The following is a 24,745-nucleotide window of genomic DNA, read 5'->3' as shown; positions in this document are numbered from 1 at the left end:
TGTGTTATCCTCTCTGTTATCCTGTGTGTTATCCTCTCTGTTATCCTGTGTGTTATCCTGTGTGTTATCCTGTGTGTTATCCTGTGTGTTATCCTCTCTGTTATCCTGTGTGTTATCCTCTCTGTTATCCTGTGTGTTATCCTCTCTGTTATCCTGTGTGTTATCCTGTGTGTTATCCTGTGTGTTATCCTGTGTGTTATCCTGTGTGTTATCCTCTCTGTTATCCTGTGTGTTATCCTGTGTGTTATCCTGTGTGTTATCCTGTGTGTTATCCTGTGTGTTATCCTGTGTGTTATCCTGTGTGTTATCCTCTCTGTTATCCTGTGTGTTATCCTGTGTGTTATCCTGTGTGTTATCCTCTCTGTTATCCTGTGTGTTATCCTGTGTGTTATCCTGTGTGTTATCCTGTGTGTTATCCTGTGTGTTATCCTGTGTGTTATCCTGTGTGTTATCCTGTGTGTTATCCTGTGTGTTATCCTGTGTGTTATCCTGTGTGTTATCCTCTCTGTTATCCTCTTTGTTATCCTGTGTGTTATCCTGTGTGTTATCCTGTGTGTTATCCTCTCTGTTATCCTGTGTGTTATCCCGTGTGTTATCCTGTGTGTTATCCTGTGTGTTATCCTCTCTGTTATCCTGTGTGTTATCCCGTGTGTTATCCTCTCTGTTATCCTGTGTGTTATCCTCTCTGTTATCCTGTGTGTTATCCCGTGTGTTATCCTCTCTGTTATCCTGTGTGTTATCCTCTCTGTTATCCTGTGTGTTATCCCGTGTGTTATCCTCTCTGTTATCCTGTGTGTTATCCTCTCTGTTATCCTGTGTGTTATCCCGTGTGTTATCCTCTCTGTTATCCTGTGTGTTATCCTCTCTGTTATCCTGTGTGTTATCCCGTGTGTTATCCTCTCTGTTATCCTGTGTGTTATCCTCTCTGTTATCCCGTGTGTTATCCCGTGTGTTATGTGCTACACTTGTGTGATAACCACTGCATTATCTTGTTAAATCATCACATGGTAAAGCTCTATATAGAGCCAAACATCATTAGTAATTTACGTTTCACTATGCATCCGGCTTCGTTGTACAACATATGACATACCGGATAGACTTGTTTCGTAAATAGTTGTATTGAGGCAGCCGGGAGGCTGTAGATCAGGTCCTGAGGCAGCCGGGAGGCTGTAGATCAGGTCCTGAGGCAGCCGGGAGGCTGTAGATCAGGTCCTGAGGCAGCTGGGAGGCTGTAGATCAGGTCCTGAGGCAGCCGGGAGGCTGTAGATCAGGTCCTGAGGCAGCTGGGAGGTTGCAGATCAGGTCCTGAGGCAGCCGGGAGGCTGTAGATCAGGTCCTGACGCAGCTGGGAGGCTGTAGATCAGGTCCTGACGCAGCCGGGAGGCTGTAGATCAGGTCCTGAGGCAGCCGGGAGGCTGTAGATCAGGTCCTGAGGCAGCCGGGAGGCTGTAGATCAGGTCCTGAGGCAGCCGGGAGGCTGTAGATCAGGTCCTGAGGCAGCTGGGAGGTTGCAGATCAGGTCCTGAGGCAGCCGGGAGGCTGTAGATCAGGTCCTGAGGCAGCCGGGAGGCTGTAGATCAGGTCCTGACGCAGCTGGGGGGCTGTAGATCAGGTCCTGACGCAGCTGGGAGGCTGTAGACCAGGTCATGAGGCAGCCGGGAGGCTGTAGATCAGGTCCTGAGGCAGCCGGGAGGCTGTAGATCAGGTCCTGACGCAGCTGGGAGGCTGTAGATCAGGTCCTGACGCAGCTGGGAGGCTGTAGATCAGGTCCTGACGCAGCCGGGAGGCTGTAGATCAGGTCCTGACGCAGCTGGGAGGCTGTAGATCAGGTCCTGACGCAGCTGGGAGGCTGTAGATCAGGTCCTGAGGCAGCCGGGAGGCTGTAGACCAGGTCCTGAGGCAGCCGGGAGGCTGTAGATCAGGTCCTGAGGCAGCCGGGAGGCTGTAGATCAGGTCCTGAGGCAGCCGGGAGGCTGTAGATCAGGTCCTGAGGCAGCCGGGAGGCTGTAGATCAGGTCCCACTATAAGGATCACAGTGGTATTTTATGAGTCAGGAAAGACCCTCTTAACACGAGTCCTCTTCAGACGTAAATACAGTTTGCTGAGAGACAGATACACGTTACTAGAACCACTGGAAGGACCCCTGAAGTGGTCCCACTGCTGATGTGGTCTTGCTGGTCCAGGGACTCCACTGGATGCTGTCCCCGAGGTATCTGGTCGTGACGGTCACCTCCTGTATGTAGACGAGACAAAGAAACACATATTAACCCATCAAATCATCTCACCTTAAAATAAAACGGTATAAAATCTGTTTTCTTCTGTTTTTCTTGGCTCAGTAACAGACTGAACACGCCTGCTATGCAGGCGATACCTCTCTCTCAAATAATGGTAACCATTTGTACCCTGTGTGTCTAATCACCCGTAACATCACCTAACGTCACCTAACGTCACCTAACGTCACCTAACGTCACTTAATTAGTGTATATATATTTAAATTACTTTTAAAATCTGTTGAGATAACGTCAGGGCCAGATAGGTACGCCAGGGCCAGAGACATAATGTCAGGGCCAGATAGGTACGCCAGGGCCAGAGACATAATGTCAGGGCCAGATAGGTACGTAAGGGCCAGAGACATAATGTCAGGGCCAGATAGGTATGCCAGGGCCAGAGACATAATGTCAGGGCCAGAGACATAATGTCAGGGCCAGATAGTCGCCAGGGCCAGAGACATAATGTCAGGGCCAGATAGGTACGCCAGGGCCAGAGACATAATGTCAGGGCCAGATAGGTACGCCAGGGCCAGAGACATAATGTCAGGGCCAGATAGGTACGCCAGGGCCAGAGACATAATGTCAGGGCCAGATAGGTACGCCAGGGCCAGAGACATAATGTCAGGGCCAGATAGCCTGCCAAGACAAGACGGGCGGTCCCAGACCTCAGAACATGACAAAGGTCACTTATGGTTTAATGATAAATATTACAGCCAACACGCTAACATGACTTTTGCCACTGGTCCAGGACCAACTCTTTCATAACAGACCATTGGTCTAGGACCAGCCCTCTCATAACTCACCACTGGTCGAAGATCAGCCCTCTCATAACTCACCACTGGTCCAGGACCAGCCCTCTCATAACTCACCACTGGTCCAGGACCAGCCCTCTCACAATTCACCACTGGTCCAGGACCATCCCTCTCATAACTCACCACTGGTCCAGGACCAGCCCTCTCATAACTCACCACTGGTCCAGGACCAGCCCTCTCATAACTCACCACTGGTCCAGGACCAGCCCTCTCACAACTCACCACTGGTCCAGGACCAGCCCTCTCATAACTCACCACTGGTCCAGGACCAGCCCTCTCATAACTCACCACTGGTCCAGGACCAGCCCTCTCACAACTCACCACTGGTCCAGGACCAGCCCTCTCACAACTCACCACTGGTCCAGGACCAGCCCTCTCATAACTCACCACTGGTCCAGGACCAGCCCTCTCATAACTCACCACTGGTCCAGGACCAGCCCTCTCATAACTCACCACTGGTCCAGGACCAGCCGTCTCACAACTCACCACTGGTCCAGGACCAGCCCTATCACAACTCACCACTGGTCCAGGACCAGCCCTCTCACAACTCACCACTGGTCCAGGACCAGCCCTCTCATCCAGGAACTCACCACTGGTCCAGGACCAGCCCTCTCATAACTCACCACTGGTCCAGGACCAGCCCTCTCACAACTCACCACTGGTCCAGGACCAGCCCTCTCCCTCTCACCACTGGTCCAGGACCAGCCCTCTCATAACTCATGGTCCAGGACCAGCCCTATCATAACTCACCATTGGTCCAGGACCAGCCCTCTCACAACTCACCACTGGTCCAGGACCAGCCCTCTCACAACTCACCACTGGTCCAGGACCAGCCCTCTCACAACTCACCACTGGTCCAGGACCAGCCCTCTCACAACTCACCACTGGTCCAGGACCAGCCCTCTCACAACTCACCACTGGTCCAGGACCAGCTTTCTCACAACTCACCACTGGTCCAGGACCAGCCCCTCTCACCATCCAGGACCAGCCCTCTCATAACTCACCAATGGTCCAGGACCAGCCCTCTCATAACTCACCAATGGTCCAGGACCAGCCCTCTCACAATTCACCACTGGTCCAGGACCAGCCCTCTCACAACTCACCACTGGTCCAGGACCAGCCCTCTCACAACTCACCACTGGTCCAGGACCAGCCCTCTCACAACTCACCACTGGTCCAGGACCAAGCCCTCTCACAACTCACCACTGGTCCAGGACCAGCCCTCTCACAACTCACCACTGGTCCAGGACCAGCCCCTCACAACTCACCACTGGTCCAGGACCATTCACCACTGGTCCAGGATCAGCCCTCTCACAACTCACCACTGGTCCAGGACCAGCCCTCTCACAACTCACCACTGGTCCAGGACCAGCCCTCTCATAACTCACCACTGGTCCAGGACCAGCCCTCTCACAACTCACCACTGGTCCAGGACCAGCCCTCTCACAACTCACCACTGGTCCAGGACCAGCCCTCTCACAACTCACCACTGGTCCAGGACCAGCCCTCTCACAACTCACCACTGGTCCAGGACCAGCCCTCTCACAACTCACCACTGGTCCAGGACCAGCCCTCTCACAACTCACCACTGGTCCAGGACCAGCCCTCTCACAACTCACCACTGGTCCAGGACCAGCCCTCTCACAACTCACCACTGGTCCAGGACCAGCCCTCTCACAACTCACCACTGGTCCAGGACCAGCCCCCTCACAACTCACCACTGGTCCAGGACCAGCCCTCTCACAACTCACCACTGGTCCAGGACCAGCCCTCTCACAACTCACCACTGGTCCAGGACCAGCCCTCTCACAACTCACCACTGGTCCAGGACCAGCCCTCTCACAACTCACCACTGGTCCAGGACCAGCCCCCTCACAACTCACCACTGGTCCAGGACCAGCCCTCTCACAACTCACCACTGGTCCAGGACCAGCCCTCTCACAACTCACCACTGGTCCAGGACCAGCCCTCTCACAACTCACCACTGGTCCAGGACCAGCCCTCTCACAACTCACCACTGGTCCAGGACCAGCCCTCTCACAATTCACCACTGGTCCAGGACCAGCCCTCTCACAACTCACCACTGGTCCAGGACCAGCCCTCTCACAACTCACCACTGGTCCAGGACCAGCCCTGTCACAATTCACCACTGGTCCAGGACCAGCCCTCTCATAACTCACCATTTTTAAGTTCAATGTCAATGTGTCCGTGACTTTGATTTTGTCAATAGATTTTGATGGGTTCGATGCCCTCCCTCCCTGCCGCCCCACTACAACCCCCTTTTTTCTCAACGCCCCCCCTGAATATTTCCACCTTCCCCAGGGGGCGGTAACCCCTACTTTTGGAATCACGGTTCGAGCCTCTGTGTGTATACTTACCTTTTGACCCAAAAGTCTTGCCCTGGTGCTGCTGGTCTGTAAGGTCGTTAATCCCCTTCGTATGAAGGAAATTTTGATATTTCTTGTTATCTGAGGATGGAATAACATGTGTAAGTATACACAGTTTAAAGTGTAGTTTATATAGGTGATTTGTGATGATATATATAGGTAAGGCGTGTGTCTGTGTATGTGCTCACCTATATGTGGCTGCAGGGGTCAAGTCACAGCTTCTGTTCATGCCTCTTGACTTACTGTCTTTCCCACAATACCTCAAGCAGGAATTGTCTCTTACCTGTGTAATCCTCCTTTTGAAAGTTAGTTTCTACCGTCCTTCTTGTGTTGCCTCTCTCTCTCTCTCTCTCTCTCTCTCTCTCTCTCTCTCACTCACTTTATTGTTAACTCTACTATGTACTTAAAACTCAGGATCATATGATCGCTGGCGCCGAGGGGCATTTTGTGTGTGATTTCCCTATGTTCGAAATGTTCAAGGTGAATACAAGGTCCAGCCTTGCCGGTTCATCGTCTCCTCTTTCTCTGGTAGTCTCCCTCATATGTTTGTACATAAATCTCTCCAGTACCGCCTCCAGCATCTTGGCTCTCCAAGCCTCCAGTCGACAATGTGCTTCAAGATTCTCCCAGTCAGTCTCATTATGGTTAAGTCTCCCATGATAAGTAACTTCTGCTCATATGGACTCTTCTGGCTGCCTCGGCTAGTGTGTTCACCATCACTCTGTTGCTTTCTTCGTATTCTTGTCTCGCCTCCTGCTGTTCGGTGGTGGGTTTTACATCACTGTTATCATCATATTTAGATCACCAGTTAGATGTGTTCCTACTGTGTAGTCATCCACTACTTTAACTAGTCCTTCCATCTCCTCAAAACTCCATCGGTTTTTGATGAGCAGTGTAACTCCTTTCCCTCTGTTCCTCCTGTCTTCCCTCAAAATCTGATAACCAGACTGGAAGATCACATCTGTTATTACCTCCGTGAGCTTTGTCTCTGTGAGTGCTATGATGTCCAGGGATGCCTCAGTGATTCTTTCCTGCCACTCCTCACTCTTATTTATGATTCGATCTGCGTTATTGTATCACACTTTCACCTCCCTTTCTAGGACTGTATTCTAGGGGTGGGAGGGGTTAGTGAAGGCTGTGGATGTGGTAGACAGGGCTGGATGTTATGGTAGTCTGGTGTTGTGGTGGTATGAGTGCTAAGGGGACCCTGTGGGTGGTTCTATGGGCGGTTGTGTTTGCTGTTCCACCCGAGGCCGTGCTTCCTGTCTGTCGGTACCTGTGTGTGTACTCACCTGATTGTGGTTGCAGGGGTCAATTCACAGCTCCTAGTCGCGCCTCTTCACTGGTTGCTACTAGGTCACTCTTCCTGCTCCATGAGCTTTATCATACCTCTTCTTAAAGCTATGTATGGATCCTGCCTCCACCACATCACTACCCAGACTATTCCACTTCCTGACAACTCTGTGACTAAAGAAATCCTTCCTAACATCCCTGTGACTCGTTTGAGTCTTTAATTCCCATCTCTGGAAAATCCTGTCTCTGTCCACCTTGTCAATTCCTCTTAGTATTTTCTATGTCGTTATCATATACCCCCCTATCTCTCCTGTCCTCCAGTGTCGTCAAGTTTATTTCCCTAAACCTCTCCTCGTAGGACATTCCTCTTAGCTCTGGGACAAGTCTTGTTGCAAACCTTTGAACTTTCTCTAATTCCTTGACGTGCTTGACCAGGTGTGGGTTCCAAACTGGTCCTGCGTACTCCAGTATGTGTGTGTGTTGTGGAAGGCTTGGGGATTACCTTTCACGCTGGTGGGGATGATGATAGTGGTGCTAGCTTCCCCAGACGTCCCCAGATCCTCCTCCTCATCCTCTGAGTCTCCGTTCACCTGAGATTTCGGTGGATCTATTTCTGTGGGTGACAAGATGGACACCAGTTACTACTAGGTTTAAAGTCTATCTACTACACGAGGGTCATTAAGGTTGGTTGGTTAATGGGGTTCAAAGTCTATCTACTACACGAGGGTCATTAAGGTTGGTTGGTTAATGGGGTTTAAAGTCTCTACTACACGAGGGTCATTAAGGTTGGTTGGTTAATGGGGTTTAAAGTCTATCTACTACACGAGGGTCATTAAGGTTGGTTGGTTAATGGGGTTTAAAGTCTATCTACTACACGAGGGTCATTAAGGTTGGTTGGTTAATGGGGTTTAAAGTCTATCTACTACACGAGGGTCATTAAGGTTGGTTGGTTAATGGGGTTTAATGTCTATCTACTACACGAGGGTCATTAAGGTTGGTTGGTTAATGGGGTTTAAAGTCTATCTACTACACGAGGGTCATTAAGGTTGGTTGGTTAATGGGGTTTAAAGTCTATCTACTACACGAGGGTCATTAAGGTTGGTTGGTTAATGGGGTTTAAAGTCTATCTACTACACGAGGGTCATTAAGGTTGGTTGGTTAATGGGGTTTAAAGTCTATCTACTACACGAGGGTCATTAAGGTTGGTTGGTTAATGGGGTTTAAAGTCTATCTACTACACGAGGGTCATTAAGGCTGCAGGTCACCTGTACACCACCAGTCAAGAATACTTTAATACCTAAAATACTGATTAATGTAAACTACCAGTGTATATACACTGAGATATACACCTCTCAGTGTATATACACTGAGATATACATCTCTCAGTGTATATACACTGAGATATACACCTCTCAGTGTATATACACTAAGATATACACCTCTCAGTGTATATACAGTGAGATATACACCTCTCAGTGTATATACACTGAGATATACACCTCTCAGTGTATATACACTGAGATATACACCTCTCAGTGTATATACACTGAGATATACACCTCTCAGTGTATATACACCGAGATATACACCTCTCAGTGTATATACACTGAGATATACACCTCTCAGTGTATATACACCGAGATATACACCTCTCAGTGTATATGCACTGAGATATACACCTCTCAGTGTATATACACTGAGATATACACCTCTCAGTGTATATACACCGAGATATACACCTCTCAGTGTATATGCACTGAGATATACACCTCTCAGTGTATATGCACTGAGATATATGCACTTCTCATTGTATATACACTTCTCAGAGCATATACACTTAGACATATACACTTCTCAGTGTACATACACTGATATATACACCTCCCAGTGTATATACACTGTAATATATACCTGACAGTATAACATCAATACTCTCCAACAAGTGACTAAGGTCTCACCATAGATTCTTATAGCACCGTCAGTCTCCCCGAGAGAATTCTTGGCCACACATCTGAAGGTACCAAAGTCTTCCTTAGTTATCCCTCGTATACGGAGCTTCATATAGACCTTGTACACTGTTTCTGCCAGCACTGGTTCGAAACGTTCCCCTAGTGTGTGTCAGAAGGGACAGTGATGTATATTTTGATGTATATACGTCGAGATACACATATCTCAGGGTATATACACTGAAATATGTATCTATATACACTTGGTGTGCAGTATATTCACTAAACGATACACACCTTGTATATAAACAAGTGTATAAATACACCCAGTTTATATAAGTCGAGTAATGTACATTAATGTATATAACAACTTATTTAATATTTAAGATTATTTTCTGTAATCTCAAAAAATTCAACTTGAGTATTTCTATGTAAATTATTTTGATAATAACAACCTACCTTGATAATTTATATTTTTCCATTATTAATTTTTATTTTTCAATTTTTCTTTTGATAGAAATTTAATTTTACGAATTAATTTAGAGACTGACATCCATATTAGGACACACTTGTCCAGGTTCCTAAAGTAAACAGCAGCAGGATAAGGGCTCACACTTGTCCAGGTTCCTAAAGTAAACACCAGCAGGATAAGGGCTCACACTTGTCCAGGTTCCTAAAGTAAACACCAGCAGGATAAGGGCTCACACTTGTCCAGGTTCCTAAAGTAAACAGCAGCAGGATAAGGGCTCACACTTGTCCAGGTTCCTAAAGTAAACACCAGCAGGATAAGGGCTCACACTTGTCCAGGTTCCTAAAGTAAACACCAGCAGGATAAGGGCTCACACTTGTCCAGGTTCCTAAAGTAAACACAGCAGGATAAGGGCTCACACTTGTCCAGGTTCCTAAAGTAAACACCAGCAGGATAAGGGCTCACACTTGTCCAGGTTCCTAAAGTAAACACAGCAGGATAAGGGCTCACACTTGTCCAGGTTCCTAAAGTAAACACCAGCAGGATAAGGGCTCACACTTGTCCAGGTTCCTAAAGTAAACACAGCAGGATAAGGGCTCACACTTGTCCAGGTTCCTAAAGTAAACACAAGCAGGATAAGGGCTCACACTTGTCGAGGTTCCTAAAGTAAACAGCAGGATAAGGGCTCACATTTGTCCAGGTTCCTAAAGTAAACACAGCAGGATAAGGGCTCACACTTGTCCAGGTTCCTAAAGTAAACACCAGCAGGATAAGGGCTCACACTTGTCCAGGTTCCTAAAGTAAACAGCAGGATAAGGGCTCACACTTGTCCAGGTTCCTAAAGTAAACACCAGCAGGATAAGGGCTCACACTTGTCCAGGTTCCTAAAGTAAACACCAGCAGGATAAGGGCTCACACTTGTCCAGGTTTCTAAAGTAAACACCAGCAGGATAAGGGCTCACACTTGTCCAGGTTCCTAAAGTAAACAACAGCAGGATAAGGGTTCACACTTGTCCAGGTTCCTAAAGTAAACACCAGCAGGATAAGGGCTCACACTTGTCCAGGTTCCTAAAGTAAACACAGCAGGATAAGGGCTCACACTTGTCCAGGTTCCTAAAGTAAACAACAGCAGGATAAGGGCTCACACTTGTCCAGGTTCCTAAAGTAAACACCAGCAGGATAAGGGCTCACACTTGTCCAGGTTCCTAAAGTAAACACAGCAGGATAAGGGCTCACACTTGTCCAGGTTCCTAAAGTAAACACCAGCAGGATAAGGGCTCACACTTGTCCAGGTTCCTAAAGTAAACACAGCAGGATAAGGGCTCACACTTGTCCAGGTTCCTAAAGTAAACACCAGCAGGATAAGGGCTCACACTTGTCCAGGTTCCTAAAGTAAACAGCAGGATAAGGGTTCACACTTGTCCAGGTTCCTAAAGTAAACACCAGCAGGATAAGGGCTCACACTTGTCCAGGTTCCTAAAGTAAACACAGCAGGATAAGGGCTCACACTTGTCCAGGTTCCTAAGGTAAACACCAGCAGGATAAGGGCTCACACTTGTCCAGGTTCCTAAAGTAAACACAGCAGGATAAGGGCTCACACTTGTCCAGGTTCCTAAAGTAAACACAGCAGGATAAGGGCTCACACTTGTCCAGGTTCCTAAAGTAAACACAGCAGGATAAGGGCTCACACTTGTCCAGGTTCCTAAAGTAACCAGCAGGATAAGGGCTCACACTTGTCCAGGTTCCTAAAGTAAACACCAGCAGGATAAGGGCTCACACTTGTCCAGGTTCCTAAAGTAAACACCAGCAGGATAAGGGCTCACACTTGTCCAGGTTCCTAAAGTAAACACAGCAGGATAAGGGCTCACACTTGTCCAGGTTCCTAAAGTAAACACCAGCAGGATAAGGGCTCACACTTGTCCAGGTTCCTAAAGTAAACAGCAGGATAAGGGCTCACACTTGTCCAGGTTCCTAAAGTAAACACCAGCAGGATAAGGGCTCACACTTGTCCAGGTTCCTAAAGTAAACAGCAGGATAAGGGTTCACACTTGTCCAGGTTCCTAAAGTAAACACCAGCAGGATAAGGGCTCACACTTGTCCAGGTTCCTAAAGTAAACACCAGCAGGATAAGGGCTCACACTTGTCCAGGTTCCTAAAGTAAACACAGCAGGATAAGGGCTCACACTTGTCCAGGTTCCTAAAGTAAACACAGCAGGATAAGGGCTCACACTTGTCCAGGTTCCTAAAGTAAACACAAGCAGGATAAGGGCTCACACTTGTCCAGGTTCCTAAAGTAAACACAGCAGGATAAGGGCTCACACTTGTCCAGGTTCCTAAAGTAAACACAAGCAGGATAAGGGCTCACACTTGTCCAGGTTCCTAAAGTAAACAGCAGGATAAGGGCTCACATTTGTCCAGGTTCCTAAAGTAAACAGCAGGATAAGGGCTCACACTTGTCCAGGTTCCTAAAGTAAACAGGAGGATAAGGGCTCACACTTGTCCAGGTTCCTAAAGTAAACACCAGCAGGATAAGGGCTCACACTTGTCCAGGTTCCTAAAGTAAACACCAGCAGGATAAGGGCTCACACTTGTCCAGGTTCCTAAAGTAAACACCAGCAGGATAAGGGCTCACACTTGTCCAGGTTCCTAAAGTAAACAACAGCAGGATAAGGGTTCACACTTGTCCAGGTTCCTAAAGTAAACACCAGCAGGATAAGGGCTCACACTTGTCCAGGTTCCTAAAGTAAACACAGCAGGATAAGGGCTCACACTTGTCCAGGTTCCTAAAGTAAACACCAGCAGGATAAGGGCTCACACTTGTCCAGGTTCCTAAAGTAAACAGCAGGATAAGGGCTCACACTTGTCCAGGTTCCTAAAGTAAACACCAGCAGGATAAGGGCTCACACTTGTCCAGGTTCCTAAAGTAAACAGCAGGATAAGGGCTCACACTTGTCCAGGTTCCTAAAGTAAACAGCAGGATAAGGGCTCACACTTGTCCAGGTTCCTAAAGTAAACACAGCAGGATAAGGGCTCACACTTGTCCAGGTTCCTAAAGTAAACAGCAGCAGGATAAGGGCTCACACTTGTCCAGGTTCCTAAAGTAAACACCAGCAGGATAAGGGCTCACGTTTGTCCAGGTTCCTAAAGTAAACACCAGCAGGATAAGGGCTCACACTTGTCCAGGTTCCTAAAGTAAACAGCAGGATAAGGGCTCACATTTGTCCAGGTTCCTAAAGTAAACACAGCAGGATAAGGGCTCACACTTGTCCAGGTTCCTAAAGTAAACAGCAGGATAAGGGCTCACACTTGTCCAGGTTCCTAAAGTAAACACCAGCAGGATAAGGGCTCACACTTGTCCAGGTTCCTAAAGTAAACACCAGCAGGATAAGGGCTCACACTTGTCCAGGTTCCTAAAGTAAACACCAGCAGGATAAGGGCTCACACTTGTCCAGGTTCCTAAAGTAAACAACAGCAGGATAAGGGTTCACACTTGTCCAGGTTCCTAAAGTAAACACCAGCAGGATAAGGGCTCACACTTGTCCAGGTTCCTAAAGTAAACACAGCAGGATAAGGGCTCACACTTGTCCAGGTTCCTAAAGTAAACACCAGCAGGATAAGGGCTCACACTTGTCCAGGTTCCTAAAGTAAACACCAGCAGGATAAGGGCTCACACTTGTCCAGGTTCCTAAAGTAAACACCAGCAGGATAAGGGCTCACACTTGTCCAGGTTCCTAAAGTAAACACCAGCAGGATAAGGGCTCACACTTGTCCAGGTTCCTAAAGTAAACACCAGCAGGATAAGGGCTCACACTTGTCCAGGTTCCTAAAGTAAACACCAGCAGGATAAGGGCTCACACTTGTCCAGGTTCCTAAAGTAAACAGCAGGATAAGGGCTCACACTTGTCCAGGTTCCTAAAGTAAACACCAGCAGGATAAGGGCTCACACTTGTCCAGGTTCCTAAAGTAAACACCAGCAGGATAAGGGCTCACACTTGTCCAGGTTCCTAAAGTAAACACCAGCAGGATAAGGGCTCACACTTGTCCAGGTTCCTAAAGTAAACAGCAGGATAAGGGCTCACATTTGTCCAGGTTCCTAAAGTAAACACAGCAGGATAAGGGCTCACACTTGTCCAGGTTCCTAAAGTAAACACCAGCAGGATAAGGGTTCACTATGCTCGAAAAATTTGCTTACAAGGCCCTCAATGGTATAAAGTCACTTTGACTTCCACTTTGACTTTATTTTGGGTCATTCTAAGTAATGTACACTGTGTGTGATCATTGTACTTATGTGTATCTGTGTGTTAATAACGTTAATTACTTACCAGCCACTACCATGTCCCCCCTGGAGTTAGTCCAGTAGTTAATGCTTCTGGGAAAGGCCTCGGTCTGGCATTCAATGGTCAGGTCCTGGCCCACATAGGCACCTTCCAGCTGGTGTGGCACCCATGCCATGGGCGGAACTGTGCCAGGGAGACACTGTCAGCAGAAGGTTGAACACTGGTAGAACATGAGATGATAGAACAATGGAAGAATAGGGAAGAGAACAACAGGGGAGAGAACAACGGGGGAGAGAACAACAGGGGAGAGAACAACAGGGGAGAGAACAACAGGGGATAGCAGAACAGGGAATATACGAGCAAGGGATATAAGAACAAGGTATACAAAAACAAGGGATATATGTACTAGGGATAGAACAGAGAACAGAAGAACAAGGGATACAAGAACAAGAGAAAGAACAAATAAATCTTCTAATTCTGTCTGTCTGTCTGTCTGTCTCTGTCTCTGTCTGTCTGTCTGTCTGTCTGTCTGTCTGTCTGTCTGTCTGTCTCTCTCTCTCTCTCTCTCTCTCTCTCTCTCTCTCTCTCTCTCTATCTATCTATCTATCTATCTTTCTATCTATCTATCTATCTATCTATCTATCTATATATTTATCTATCTATCTATCTCTAATACTCACATTGGACGCGGAGGTGAGCTCTCTTGCTGATAGATGGAGGGATACCATTGGAAGCAATACACAGATAGGATCCCATCTGCAGCCTGGATACCTTCTTCAGTACCAAAGTCTCTCCTTCCACTACCCGCGTTGATCCACCTACACCTCGTCTATTCACGCCCACGCTGAGCATGTTCACGCCCACGCTGAGCATGTTCACGCCCACGCTGGTCCTCTTCATGCCCATACTAGGCTTTAAGACCCCAATATCAGGCATCAGTTGGCCCGTGGTGGCCGGCTGTAGACCTTCGTGATTGCCCATGACGCTCACGTTAGGCCTCCACAGGCTTTCAAAGCCCACGATAGAGCTGGATACGCTCTTGGCTGGCTTCTCCACGCCCGCAGCTGGCTTCAGAAAGCGCACATCAGTCCTGAATTCACCCACGGCTGGCTTCAATGAATGGCTGGTCCGCTTGGCTAGAGCAGTTTGGTCTCCAGTTTCCAGAGACGCCGTAGCGGCCACGAAAACTCCCCAGGAACCAGGAGCTCTATTGAGGTCCGAGACTACGGTAAGAGCCGAAGAGCCAAGAGGTCTGTTCTGATCTCTGGCCAAAAGTTCTGAAGATGCAAGTACACTATTATGATCCGAGGTCTCAGGAAGACTTGAAGACCCAAGAGGTCTACCGCGATCTGGAAACCCAACCATGATGCGGCCTGGAGACCCAACCATGCTTTCACCGCTGCCTGGAAGGAGAGAAAATAAAATGACATCAGCAAGCGCACTTTAGACATAAATATTTGCTAGTGAAAAACTCTTGATCCAAGGAATTGAGCAAATCCCTTCCTCACCTTCCTCGGATCAAGCCTAATTGTCATTCTATTTTTTTCTAATCAGGAGAGGCATCTTACCGTTACCTTCCTGGAACAGGTCTGGAAGGTCACAAGACCCTCTTAGAACAGGTCTGGAAGATCACATGACCATCCAGCAACAGGTCTGGAAGATCCCAAGTCCATCCTGAAACAGGTCTGGAAGATCCAAAGACCATCCTGGAACAGGTCTGGAAGATCCCAAGACCATCCTGGATCAGGTCTGGAAGATGCCAAGACCATTTTGGAACAGGTCTGAAAGATGCCAAGACCATCCTGGAACAGGTCTGGAAGATGCCAAGACCATCCTGGAACAGGTCTGGAAGATGCCAAGACCATCCTGGAACAGGTCTGGAAGATGCCAAGACCATCCTGGAACAGGTCTGGAAGATGCCAAGACCATCCTGGAACAGGTCTGGAAGATGCCAAGACCATCCTGGAACAGGTCTGGAAGATGCCAAGACCATCCTGGAACAGGTCTGGAAGATGCCAAGACCATCCTGGAACAGGTCTGGAAGATGCCAAGACCATCCTGGAACAGGTCTGGAAGATGCCAAGACCATCCTGGAACAGGTCTGGAAGATGCCAAGACCATCCTGGAACAGGTCTGGAAGATGCCAAGACCATCCTGGAACAGGTCTGGAAGATGCCAAGACCATCCTGGAACAGGTCTGGAAGATGCCAAGACCATCCTAGAACAGGTCTGGAAGATGCCAAGACCATCCTGGAACAGGTCTGGAAGATGCCAAGACCATCCTGGAACAGGTCTGGAAGATGCCAAGACCATCCTGGAACAGGTCTGGAAGATGCCAAGACCATCCTGGAACAGGTCTGGAAGATGCCAAGACCATCCTGGAACAGGTCTGGAAGATGCCAAGACCATCCTGGAACAGGTCTGGAAGATGCCAAGACCATCCTCGAACAGGTCTGGAAGATGCCAAGACCATCCTGGAACAGGTCTGGAAGATGCCAAGACCATCCTGGAACAGGTCTGGAAGATGCCTAGACCATCCTGGAACAGGTCTGGAAGATGCCAAGACCATCCTGGAACAGGTCTGGAAGATGCCAAGACCATCCTGGAACAGGTCTGGAAGATGCCAAGACCATCCTGGAACAGGTCTGGAAGATGCCAAGACCATCCTGGAACAGGTCTGGAAGATGCCAAGACCATCCTGGAACAGGTCTGGAAGATGCCAAGACCATCCTGCAACAGGTCTGGAAGATGCCAAGACCATCCTGGAACAGGTCTGGAAGATGCCAAGACCATCCTGGAACAGGTCTGGAAGATGCCAAGACCATCCTCGAACAGGTCTGGAAGATGCCAAGACCATCCTGGAACAGGTCTGGAAGATGCCAAGACCATCCTGGAACAGGTCTGGAAGATGCCAAGACCATCCTGGAACAGGTCTGGAAGATGCCAAGACCATCCTGGAACAGGTCTGGAAGATGCCAAGACCATCCTGGAACAGGTCTGGAAGATGCCAAGACCATCCTGGAACAGGTCTGGAAGATGCCAAGACCATCCTGGAACAGGTCTGGAAGATGCCAAGACCATCCTGGAACAGGTCTGGAAGATGCCAAGACCATCCTGGAACAGGTCTGGAAGATGCCAAGACCATCCTGGAACAGGTCTGGAAGATGCCAAGACCATCCTGGAACAGGTCTGGAAGATGCCAAGACCATCCTGGAACAGGTCTGGAAGATGCCAAGACCATCCTGGAACAGGTCTGGAAGATGCCAAGACCATCCTGGAACAGGTCTGGAAGATGCCAAGACCATCCTGGAACAGGTCTGGAAGATGCCAAGACCATCCTGGAACAGGTCTGGAAGATGCCAAGACCATCCTGGAACAGGTCTGGAAGATGCCAAGACCATCCTGGAACAGGTCTGGAAGATGCCAAGACCATCCTGGAACAGGTCTGGAAGATGCCAAGACCATCCTGGAACAGGTCTGGAAGATGCCAAGACCATCCTGGAACAGGTCTGGAAGATGCCAAGACCATCCTGGAACAGGTCTGGAAGATGCCAAGACCATCCTGGAACAGGTCTGGAAGATGCCAAGACCATCCTGGAACAGGTCTGGAAGATGCCAAGACCATCCTGGAACAGGTCTGGAAGATGCCAAGACCATCCTGGAACAGGTCTGGAAGATGCCAAGACCATCCTGGAACAGGTCTGGAAGATGCCAAGACCATCCTGGAACAGGTCTGGAAGATGCCAAGACCATCCTGGAACAGGTCTGGAAGATGCCAAGACCATCCTGGAACAGGTCTGGAAGATGCCAAGACCATCCTGGAACAGGTCTGGAAGATGCCAAGACCATCCTGGAACAGGTCTGGAAGATGCCAAGACCATCCTGGAACAGGTCTGGAAGATGCCAAGACCATCCTGGAACAGGTCTGGAAGATGCCAAGACCATCCTGGAACAGGTCTGGAAGATGCCAAGACCATCCTGGAACATGTCTGGAAGATGCCAAGACCATCCTGGAACAGGTCTGGAAGATGCCAAGACCATCCTGGAACAGGTCTGGAAGATGCCAAGACCATCCTGGAACAGGTCTGGAAGATGCCAAGACCATCCTGGAACAGGTCTGGAAGATGCCAAGACCATCCTGGAACAGGTCTGGAAGATGCCAAGACCATCCTGGAACAGGTCTGGAAGATGCCAAGACCATCCTGGAACAGGTCTGGAAGATGCCAAGACCATCCTGGAACAGGTCTGGAAGATGCCAAGACCATCCTGGAACAGGTCGTAGTGATGAAGGCAGCATTTGAATATATGCTCTCATCTCTCGTCTGTTTACTCTTTAAGGAACTTCTTCCAGCACAAAGACTTTTAAGAGTCTTCCAGGCCAACTAATATATATATATATATATATATATATATATATATATATATATATATATATATATATATATATATATATATATATATATATATATATATATATATATATATATATATATATACGCTGAGAAACATGCATTCCATGGTATATATACACACTGTGTATATGACATTGAGAATCATACATCTCACGACGTATATACACACACACACACACACACACACACACACACACACACACACACACACACACACACACACACACACACACACACACAGAAGACCCAGTAGCAATCAGTGCAGAGGCGGGGCCTGGAGCTATGACTCGACCCCTGCAACCACATATAGGTGAGTACACACACCTGTCTTCCCAAGATCAGGAAGAATATCCTGATTGTCTTCACGTCTCCAGACGATGATTGGCTGAGGGTGACCCTTGGCTCTACAGGTCAAGGTCACGTCCTGACCTTCCCTCACTGTAAGGTCACCTGATGACTCACGGTCAATGATGTCAGGTGGCACTGTAAAGGTGAAGTCACTGTGGTTAAACAAAGCTCTTGATGCGAGGAACGGACCTAATATATATATATATATATATATATATATATATATATATATATATATATATATATATATATATATATATATATATATATATATATATATATATATATATATATATATATATATATATATATATATATATATATATATATATATATATATATATATATATATATATATATATATAATCTGAACATAAGCATCAATGGCCATTTACAAGCATCAATGACCCTATGTAAGCATCAATGACCCTTGTATAAGCATCAATTACCCTATGTAAGCATCAATGACCCTTGTATAAGCATCAATTACCCTATGTAAGCATCAATGACCCTTGTATAAGCATCAATGACCCTATGTAAGCATCAATGACCCTTGTATGAGCATCAATGACCCTATGTAAGCATCAATGACCCTTGTATGAGCATCAATTACCCTATGTAAGCATCAATGACCCTTGTATAAGCATCAATTACCCTATGTAAGCATCAATGACCCTATGTAAGCATCAATGACCCTATGTAAGCATCAATGACCCTTGTATAAGCATCAATTACCCTATGTAAGCATCAATGACCCTTGTATAAGCATCAATGACCCTATGTAAGCATCAATGACCCTTGTATGAGCATCAATGACCCTATGTAAGCATCAATGACCCTTGTATGAGACCCTATGTAAGCATCAATGACCCTTGTATAAGCATCAATTACCCTATGTAAGCATCAATGACCCTATGTAAGCATCAATGACCCTATGTAAGCATCAATGACCCTTGTATGAGCATCAATGACCCTATGTAAGCATCAATGACCCTATGTAAGCATCAATGACCCTTGTATGAGCATCAATGACCCTATGTAAGCATCAATGACCCTATGTAAGCATCAATGACCCTTGTATGAGCATCAATGACCCTATGTAAGCATCAATGACCCTATGTAAGCATCAATGACCCTTGTATGAGCATCAATGACCCTATGTAAGCATCAATGACCCTATGTAAGCATCAATGACCCTTGTATGAGCATCAATGACCCTATGTAAGCATCAATGACCCTATGTAAGCATCAATGACCCTTGTATGAGCATCAATGACCCTATGTAAGCATCAATGACCCTTGTATGAGCATCAATGACCCTATGTAAGCATCAATGACCCTTGTATGAGCATCAATGACCCTATGTAAGCATCAATGACCCTTGTATGAGCATAAATGACCCTATGTAAGCATCAATGACCCTATGTAAGCATCAATGACCATTGTATGAGCATCAATGACCCTATGTAAGCATCAATGACCCTATGTAAGCATCAATGACCCTATGTAAGCATCAATGACCCTATGTAAACATCAATGACCCTTGTATGAGCATCAATGACCCTATGTAAGCATCAATGACCCTTGTATGAGCATCAATGACCCTATGTAAGCATCAATGACCCTTGTATGAGCATCAATGACCCTATGTAAGCATCAATGACCCTTGTATGAGCATCAATGACCCTATGTAAGCATCAATGACCCTTGTATGAGCATCAATGACCCTATGTAAGCATCAATGACCCTTGTATAAGCATCAATTACCCTATGTAAGCATCAATGACCCTTGTATGAGCATCAATGACCCTATGTAAACATCAATGACCCTATGTAAGCATCAATGACCCTATGTAAGCATCAATGACCCTATGTAAGCATCAATGACCCTTGTATGAGCATAAATGACTCTATGTAAGCATCAATGACCCTATGTAAGCATCAATGACCATTGTATGAGCATCAATGACCCTATGTAAGCATCAATGACCCTATGTAAGCATCAGTGACCCTATGTAAGCATCAAGGATCCTATGTAAGCATCAATGACCCTTGTATGAGCATCAATGACCCTATGTAAGCATCAATGACCCTTGTATGAGCATCAATGACCCTATGTAAGCATCAGTGACCCTTGTATAAGCATCAATTACCCTATGTAAGCATCAATGACCCTTGTATGAGCATCAATGACCCTATGTAAGCATCAATGACCCTTGTATGAGCATCAATGACCCTATGTAAGCATCAATGACCCTTGTATGAGCATCAGTGACCCTATGTAAGCATCAATGACCCTTGTATGAGCATCAATGACCCTATGTAAGCATCAATGACCCTTGTATGAGCATCAATGACCCTATGTAAGCATCAATGACCATTGTATGAGCATCAATGACCCTATGTAAGCATCAATGACCCTTGTATGAGCATCAATGACCCTATGTAAGCATCAATGACCCTTGTATGAGCATCAATGACCCTTGTATGAGCATCAATGACCCTTGTATGAGCATCAATGACCTCAATGAGCACTGGTCTCATTACATAAGCATCAATTTCTCCTTTTAAAGCATCAATGATCTCCAGTGACTCACCTACGACATCAACATATCCCTGGCGTGACCTCATAGGGTCAGTGTTGACCTGACACATGTACCAACCACGGTCAATCTCCTTGACACTCTTGATCTGGAGGTGCCAAGTGCGGTGGTCGTTGTGGAGTAGTGCCACTCTAGGGTTTCTGGTAATGACCTGCTTGTGGATAGTCAGGATAGTCTGGGTGTCCACCTGCACCCACGCCACCTGCAGGAGAAGGGGATAGTCAGGATAGTCTGGGTGCCCACCTGCAGAAGGGGATTGTCAGGATATTCTGGGTGTCCACTTGCGGGAGAAGAGGATAGTCTGGGTGTCCACTTGCGGGAGAAGAGGATAGTCTGGGTGTTCACCTGCAGGAGAAGAGGATAGTCTGGGTGTTCACCTGCAGGAGAAGAGGATAGTCTGGGTGTCCACCTGCAGGAGAAGAGGATAGTCTGGGTGTTCACCTGCAGGAGAAGAGGAGAGTCTGGGTGTTCACCTGCAGGAGAAGAGGATAGTCTGGGTGTTCACCTGCAGGAGAAGAGGATAGTCTGGGTGTTCACCTGCAGGAGAAGAGGATAGTCTGGGTGTTCACCTGCAGGAGAAGAGGATAGTCTGGGTGTTCACCTGCAGGAGAAGAGGATAGTCTGGGTGTTCACCTGCAGGAGAAGAGGATAGTCTGGGTGTTCACCTGCAGGAGAAGAGGATAGTCTGGGTGTTCACCTGCAGGAGAAGAGGATAGTCTGGGTGTCCACCTGCAGGAGAAGAGGATAGTCTGGGTGTTCACCTGCAGGAGAAGAGGATAGTCTGGGTGTCCACCTGCAGGAGAAGAGGAGACTCTGGGTGTCCACTTGCGGGAGAAGAGGATAGTCTGGGTGTTCACCTGCAGGAGAAGAGGATAGTCTGGGTGTTCACCTGCAGGAGAAGAGGATAGTCTGGGTGTCCACTTGCGGGAGAAGAGGATAGTCTGGGTGTCCACTTGCGGGAGAAGAGGATAGTCTGGGTGTTCACCTGCAGGAGAAGAGGATAGTCTGGGTGTTCACCTGCAGGAGAAGAGGATAGTCTGGGTGTTCACCTGCAGGAGAAGAGGATAGTCTGGGTGTTCACCTGCAGGAGACGAGGATAGTCTGGGTATCCACCTGCAGGAGACGAGGATAGTCTGGGTGTCCACCTGCAGGAGACGAGGAGAGTCTGGGTATCCACCTGCAGGAGACGAGGAGAGTCTGGGTATCCACCTGCAGGAGACGAGGATAGTCTGGGTATCCACCTGCAGGAGACGAGGAGAGTCTGGGTATTCACCTGCAGGAGACGAGGAGAGTCTGGGTATTCACCTGCAGGAGACGAGGAGAGTCTGGGTATCCACCTGCAGGAGACGAGGAGAGTCTGGGTATCCACCTGCAGGAGAAGAGGATAGTCTGGGTGTCCATCTGCAGGAGACGAGGATAGTCTGGGTATCCACCTGCAGGAGACGAGGATAGTCTGGGTGTCCACCTGCAGGAGACGAGGAGAGTCTGGGTATCCACCTGCAGGAGACGAGGAGAGTCTGGGTATTCACCTGCAGGAGACGAGGAGAGTCTGGGTATCCACCTGCAGGAGACGAGGAGAGTCTGGGTGTCCACCTGCAAGAGAAGAGGATAGTCTGGGTGTCCATCTGCAGGAGACGAGGATAGTCTGGGTTTCCACCTGCAGGAGACGAGGATAGTCTGGGTATCCACCTGCAGGAGACGAGGATAGTCTGGGTGTCCACCTTCAGGAGAAGAGGATAGTCTGGGTGTCCACCTGCAGGAGACGAGGAGAGTCTGGGTATTCACCTGCAGGAGACGAGGATAGTCTGGGTATCCACCTGCAGGAGACGAGGAGAGTCTGGGTATTCACCTGCAGGAGACGAGGAGAGTCTGGGTATCCACCTGCAGGAGAAGAGGATAGTCTGGGTAACCACCTGCAGGAGAAGAGGATAGTCTGGGTATCCACCTGCAGGAGAAGAGGATAGTCTGGGTATCCACCTGCAGGAGACGAGGAGAGTCTGGGTATCCACCTTCAGGAGAAGAGGATAGTCTGGGTATCCACCTTCAGGAGAAGAGGATAGTCTGGGTATCCACCTGCAGGAGACGAGGAGAGTCTGGGTGTCCACCTGCAGGAGACGAGGAGAGTCTGTGTGTCCACCTGCAGGAGACGAGGATAGTCTGGGTGTCCACCTGCAGGAGACGAGGAGAGTCTGGGTGTCCACCTGCAGGAGACGAGGATAGTCTGGGTATCCACCTGCAGGAGACTAGGAGAGTCTGGGTGTCCACCTGCAAGAGACGAGGAGAGTCTGGGTGTCCACCTGCAGGAGACGAGGATAGTCTGGGTATCCACCTGCAGGAGACTAGGAGAGTCTGGGTGTCCACCTGCAAGAGACGAGGATAGTCTGGGTGTCCACCTGCAGGAGACGAGGATAGTCTGGGTATCCACCTGCAGGAGACTAGGAGAGTCTGGGTGTCCACCTGCAAGAGACGAGGATAGTCTGGGTGTCCACCTGCAGGAGACGAGGAGAGTCTGGGTGTCCACCTGCAGGAGACGAGGATAGTCTGGGTGTCCACCTGCAAGAGACGAGGATAGTCTGGGTGTCCACCTGCAGGAGACGAGGATAGTCTGGGTATCCACCTGCAGGAGACTAGGAGAGTCTGGGTGTCCACCTGCAAGAGACGAGGAGAGTCTGGGTGTCCACCTGCAGGAGACGAGGATAGTCTGGGTATCCACCTGCAGGAGACTAGGAGAGTCTGGGTGTCCACCTGCAGGAGACGAGGAGAGTCTGGGTGTCCACCTGCAGGAGACGAGGAGAGTCTGGGTGTCCACCTGCAGGAGACGAGGAGAGTCTGGGTGTCCACCTGCAGGAGACGAGGAGAGTCTGGGTGTCCACCTGCAGGAGACGAGGAGAGTCTTGGTATCCACCTGCAGGAGACGAGGAGAGTCTGGGTGTCCACCTGCAAGAGACGAGGAGAGTCTGGGTGTCCACCTGCAGGAGACGAGGAGAGTCTGGGTGTCCACCTGCAGGAGACGAGGATAGTCTGGGTATCCACCTGCAGGAGACTAGGAGAGTCTGGGTGTCCACCTGCAGGAGACGAGGAGAGTCTGGGTGTCCACCTGCAGGAGACGAGGAGAGTCTGGGTGTCCACCTGCAGGAGACGAGGAGAGTCTGGGTGTCCACCTGCAGGAGACGAGGAGAGTCTGGGTGTCCACCTGCAGGAGACGAGGAGAGTCTTGGTATCCACCTGCAGGAGACGAGGAGAGTCTAGGTGTCCACCTGCAAGAGACGAGGAGAGTCTGGGTGTCCACCTGCAGGAGACGAGGAGAGTCTGGGTGTCCACCTGCAGGAGACGAGGATAGTCTGGGTGTCCACCTGCAGGAGAAGAGGAGAGTCTGGGTGTCCACCTGCAGGAGACGAGGATAGTCTGGGTGTCCACCTGCAGGAGACGAGGATAGTCTGGGTATCCACCTGCAGGAGACGAGGATAGTCTGGGTGTCCACCTGCAGGAGACGAGGAGAGTCTGGGTGTCCACCTGCAGGAGACGAGGAGAGTCTGGGTATCCACCTGCAGGAGACGAGGATAGTCTGGGTATCCACCTGCAGGAGACGAGGATAGTCTGGGTGTCCACCTGCAGGAGACGAGGAGAGTCTGGGTATCCACCTGCAGGAGACGAGGATAGTCTGGGTATCCACCTGCAGGAGACGAGGATAGTCTGGGTATCCACCTGCAGGAGACGAGGATAGTCTGGGTATCCACCTGCAGGAGACGAGGAGAGTCTGGGTGTCCACCTGCAGGAGACGAGGATAGTCTGGGTGTCCACCTGCAGGAGACGAGGATAGTCTGGGTGTCCACCTGCAGGAGACGAGGAGAGTCTGGGTATCCACCTGCAGGAGACGAGGAGAGTCTGGGTATCCACTTGCATTCAAGGACGGGTAGTACTTATTAAA

The 24,745-nt window shown here is 48.7% G+C and overlaps 1 protein-coding gene across 1 annotated transcript in view; it reads right to left on the bottom strand.

Annotated features, from left to right (window-relative positions):
* Positions 1 to 2,698: 2,698 nt before the first annotated feature.
* The window catches only part of LOC138855386 (neurotrimin-like), a 26,164-nt gene continuing 4,117 nt past the window's right edge, over positions 2,699 to 24,745 (bottom strand). Inside the window, exons 3-11 of the mRNA XM_070104522.1 lie at positions 20,812 to 21,019; positions 18,189 to 18,349; positions 14,135 to 14,348; positions 13,500 to 13,637; positions 8,721 to 8,870; positions 7,265 to 7,375; positions 6,294 to 6,532; positions 5,461 to 5,550; positions 2,699 to 2,935 (exon numbers count right to left, since the gene is read on the bottom strand). Of these exons, the coding sequence (XP_069960623.1) occupies positions 2,699 to 2,935; positions 5,461 to 5,550; positions 6,294 to 6,532; positions 7,265 to 7,375; positions 8,721 to 8,870; positions 13,500 to 13,637; positions 14,135 to 14,348; positions 18,189 to 18,349; positions 20,812 to 21,019 (1,548 nt within the window). The remainder of the gene's footprint in view (positions 2,936 to 5,460; positions 5,551 to 6,293; positions 6,533 to 7,264; positions 7,376 to 8,720; positions 8,871 to 13,499; positions 13,638 to 14,134; positions 14,349 to 18,188; positions 18,350 to 20,811; positions 21,020 to 24,745) is intronic.

This window comes from Cherax quadricarinatus, chromosome 92, assembly GCF_038502225.1.
Source record: "Cherax quadricarinatus isolate ZL_2023a chromosome 92, ASM3850222v1, whole genome shotgun sequence".
NCBI lineage: Eukaryota > Metazoa > Arthropoda > Malacostraca > Decapoda > Parastacidae > Cherax > Cherax quadricarinatus.
This window is presented reverse-complemented; position numbering and strand designations above follow the sequence as displayed.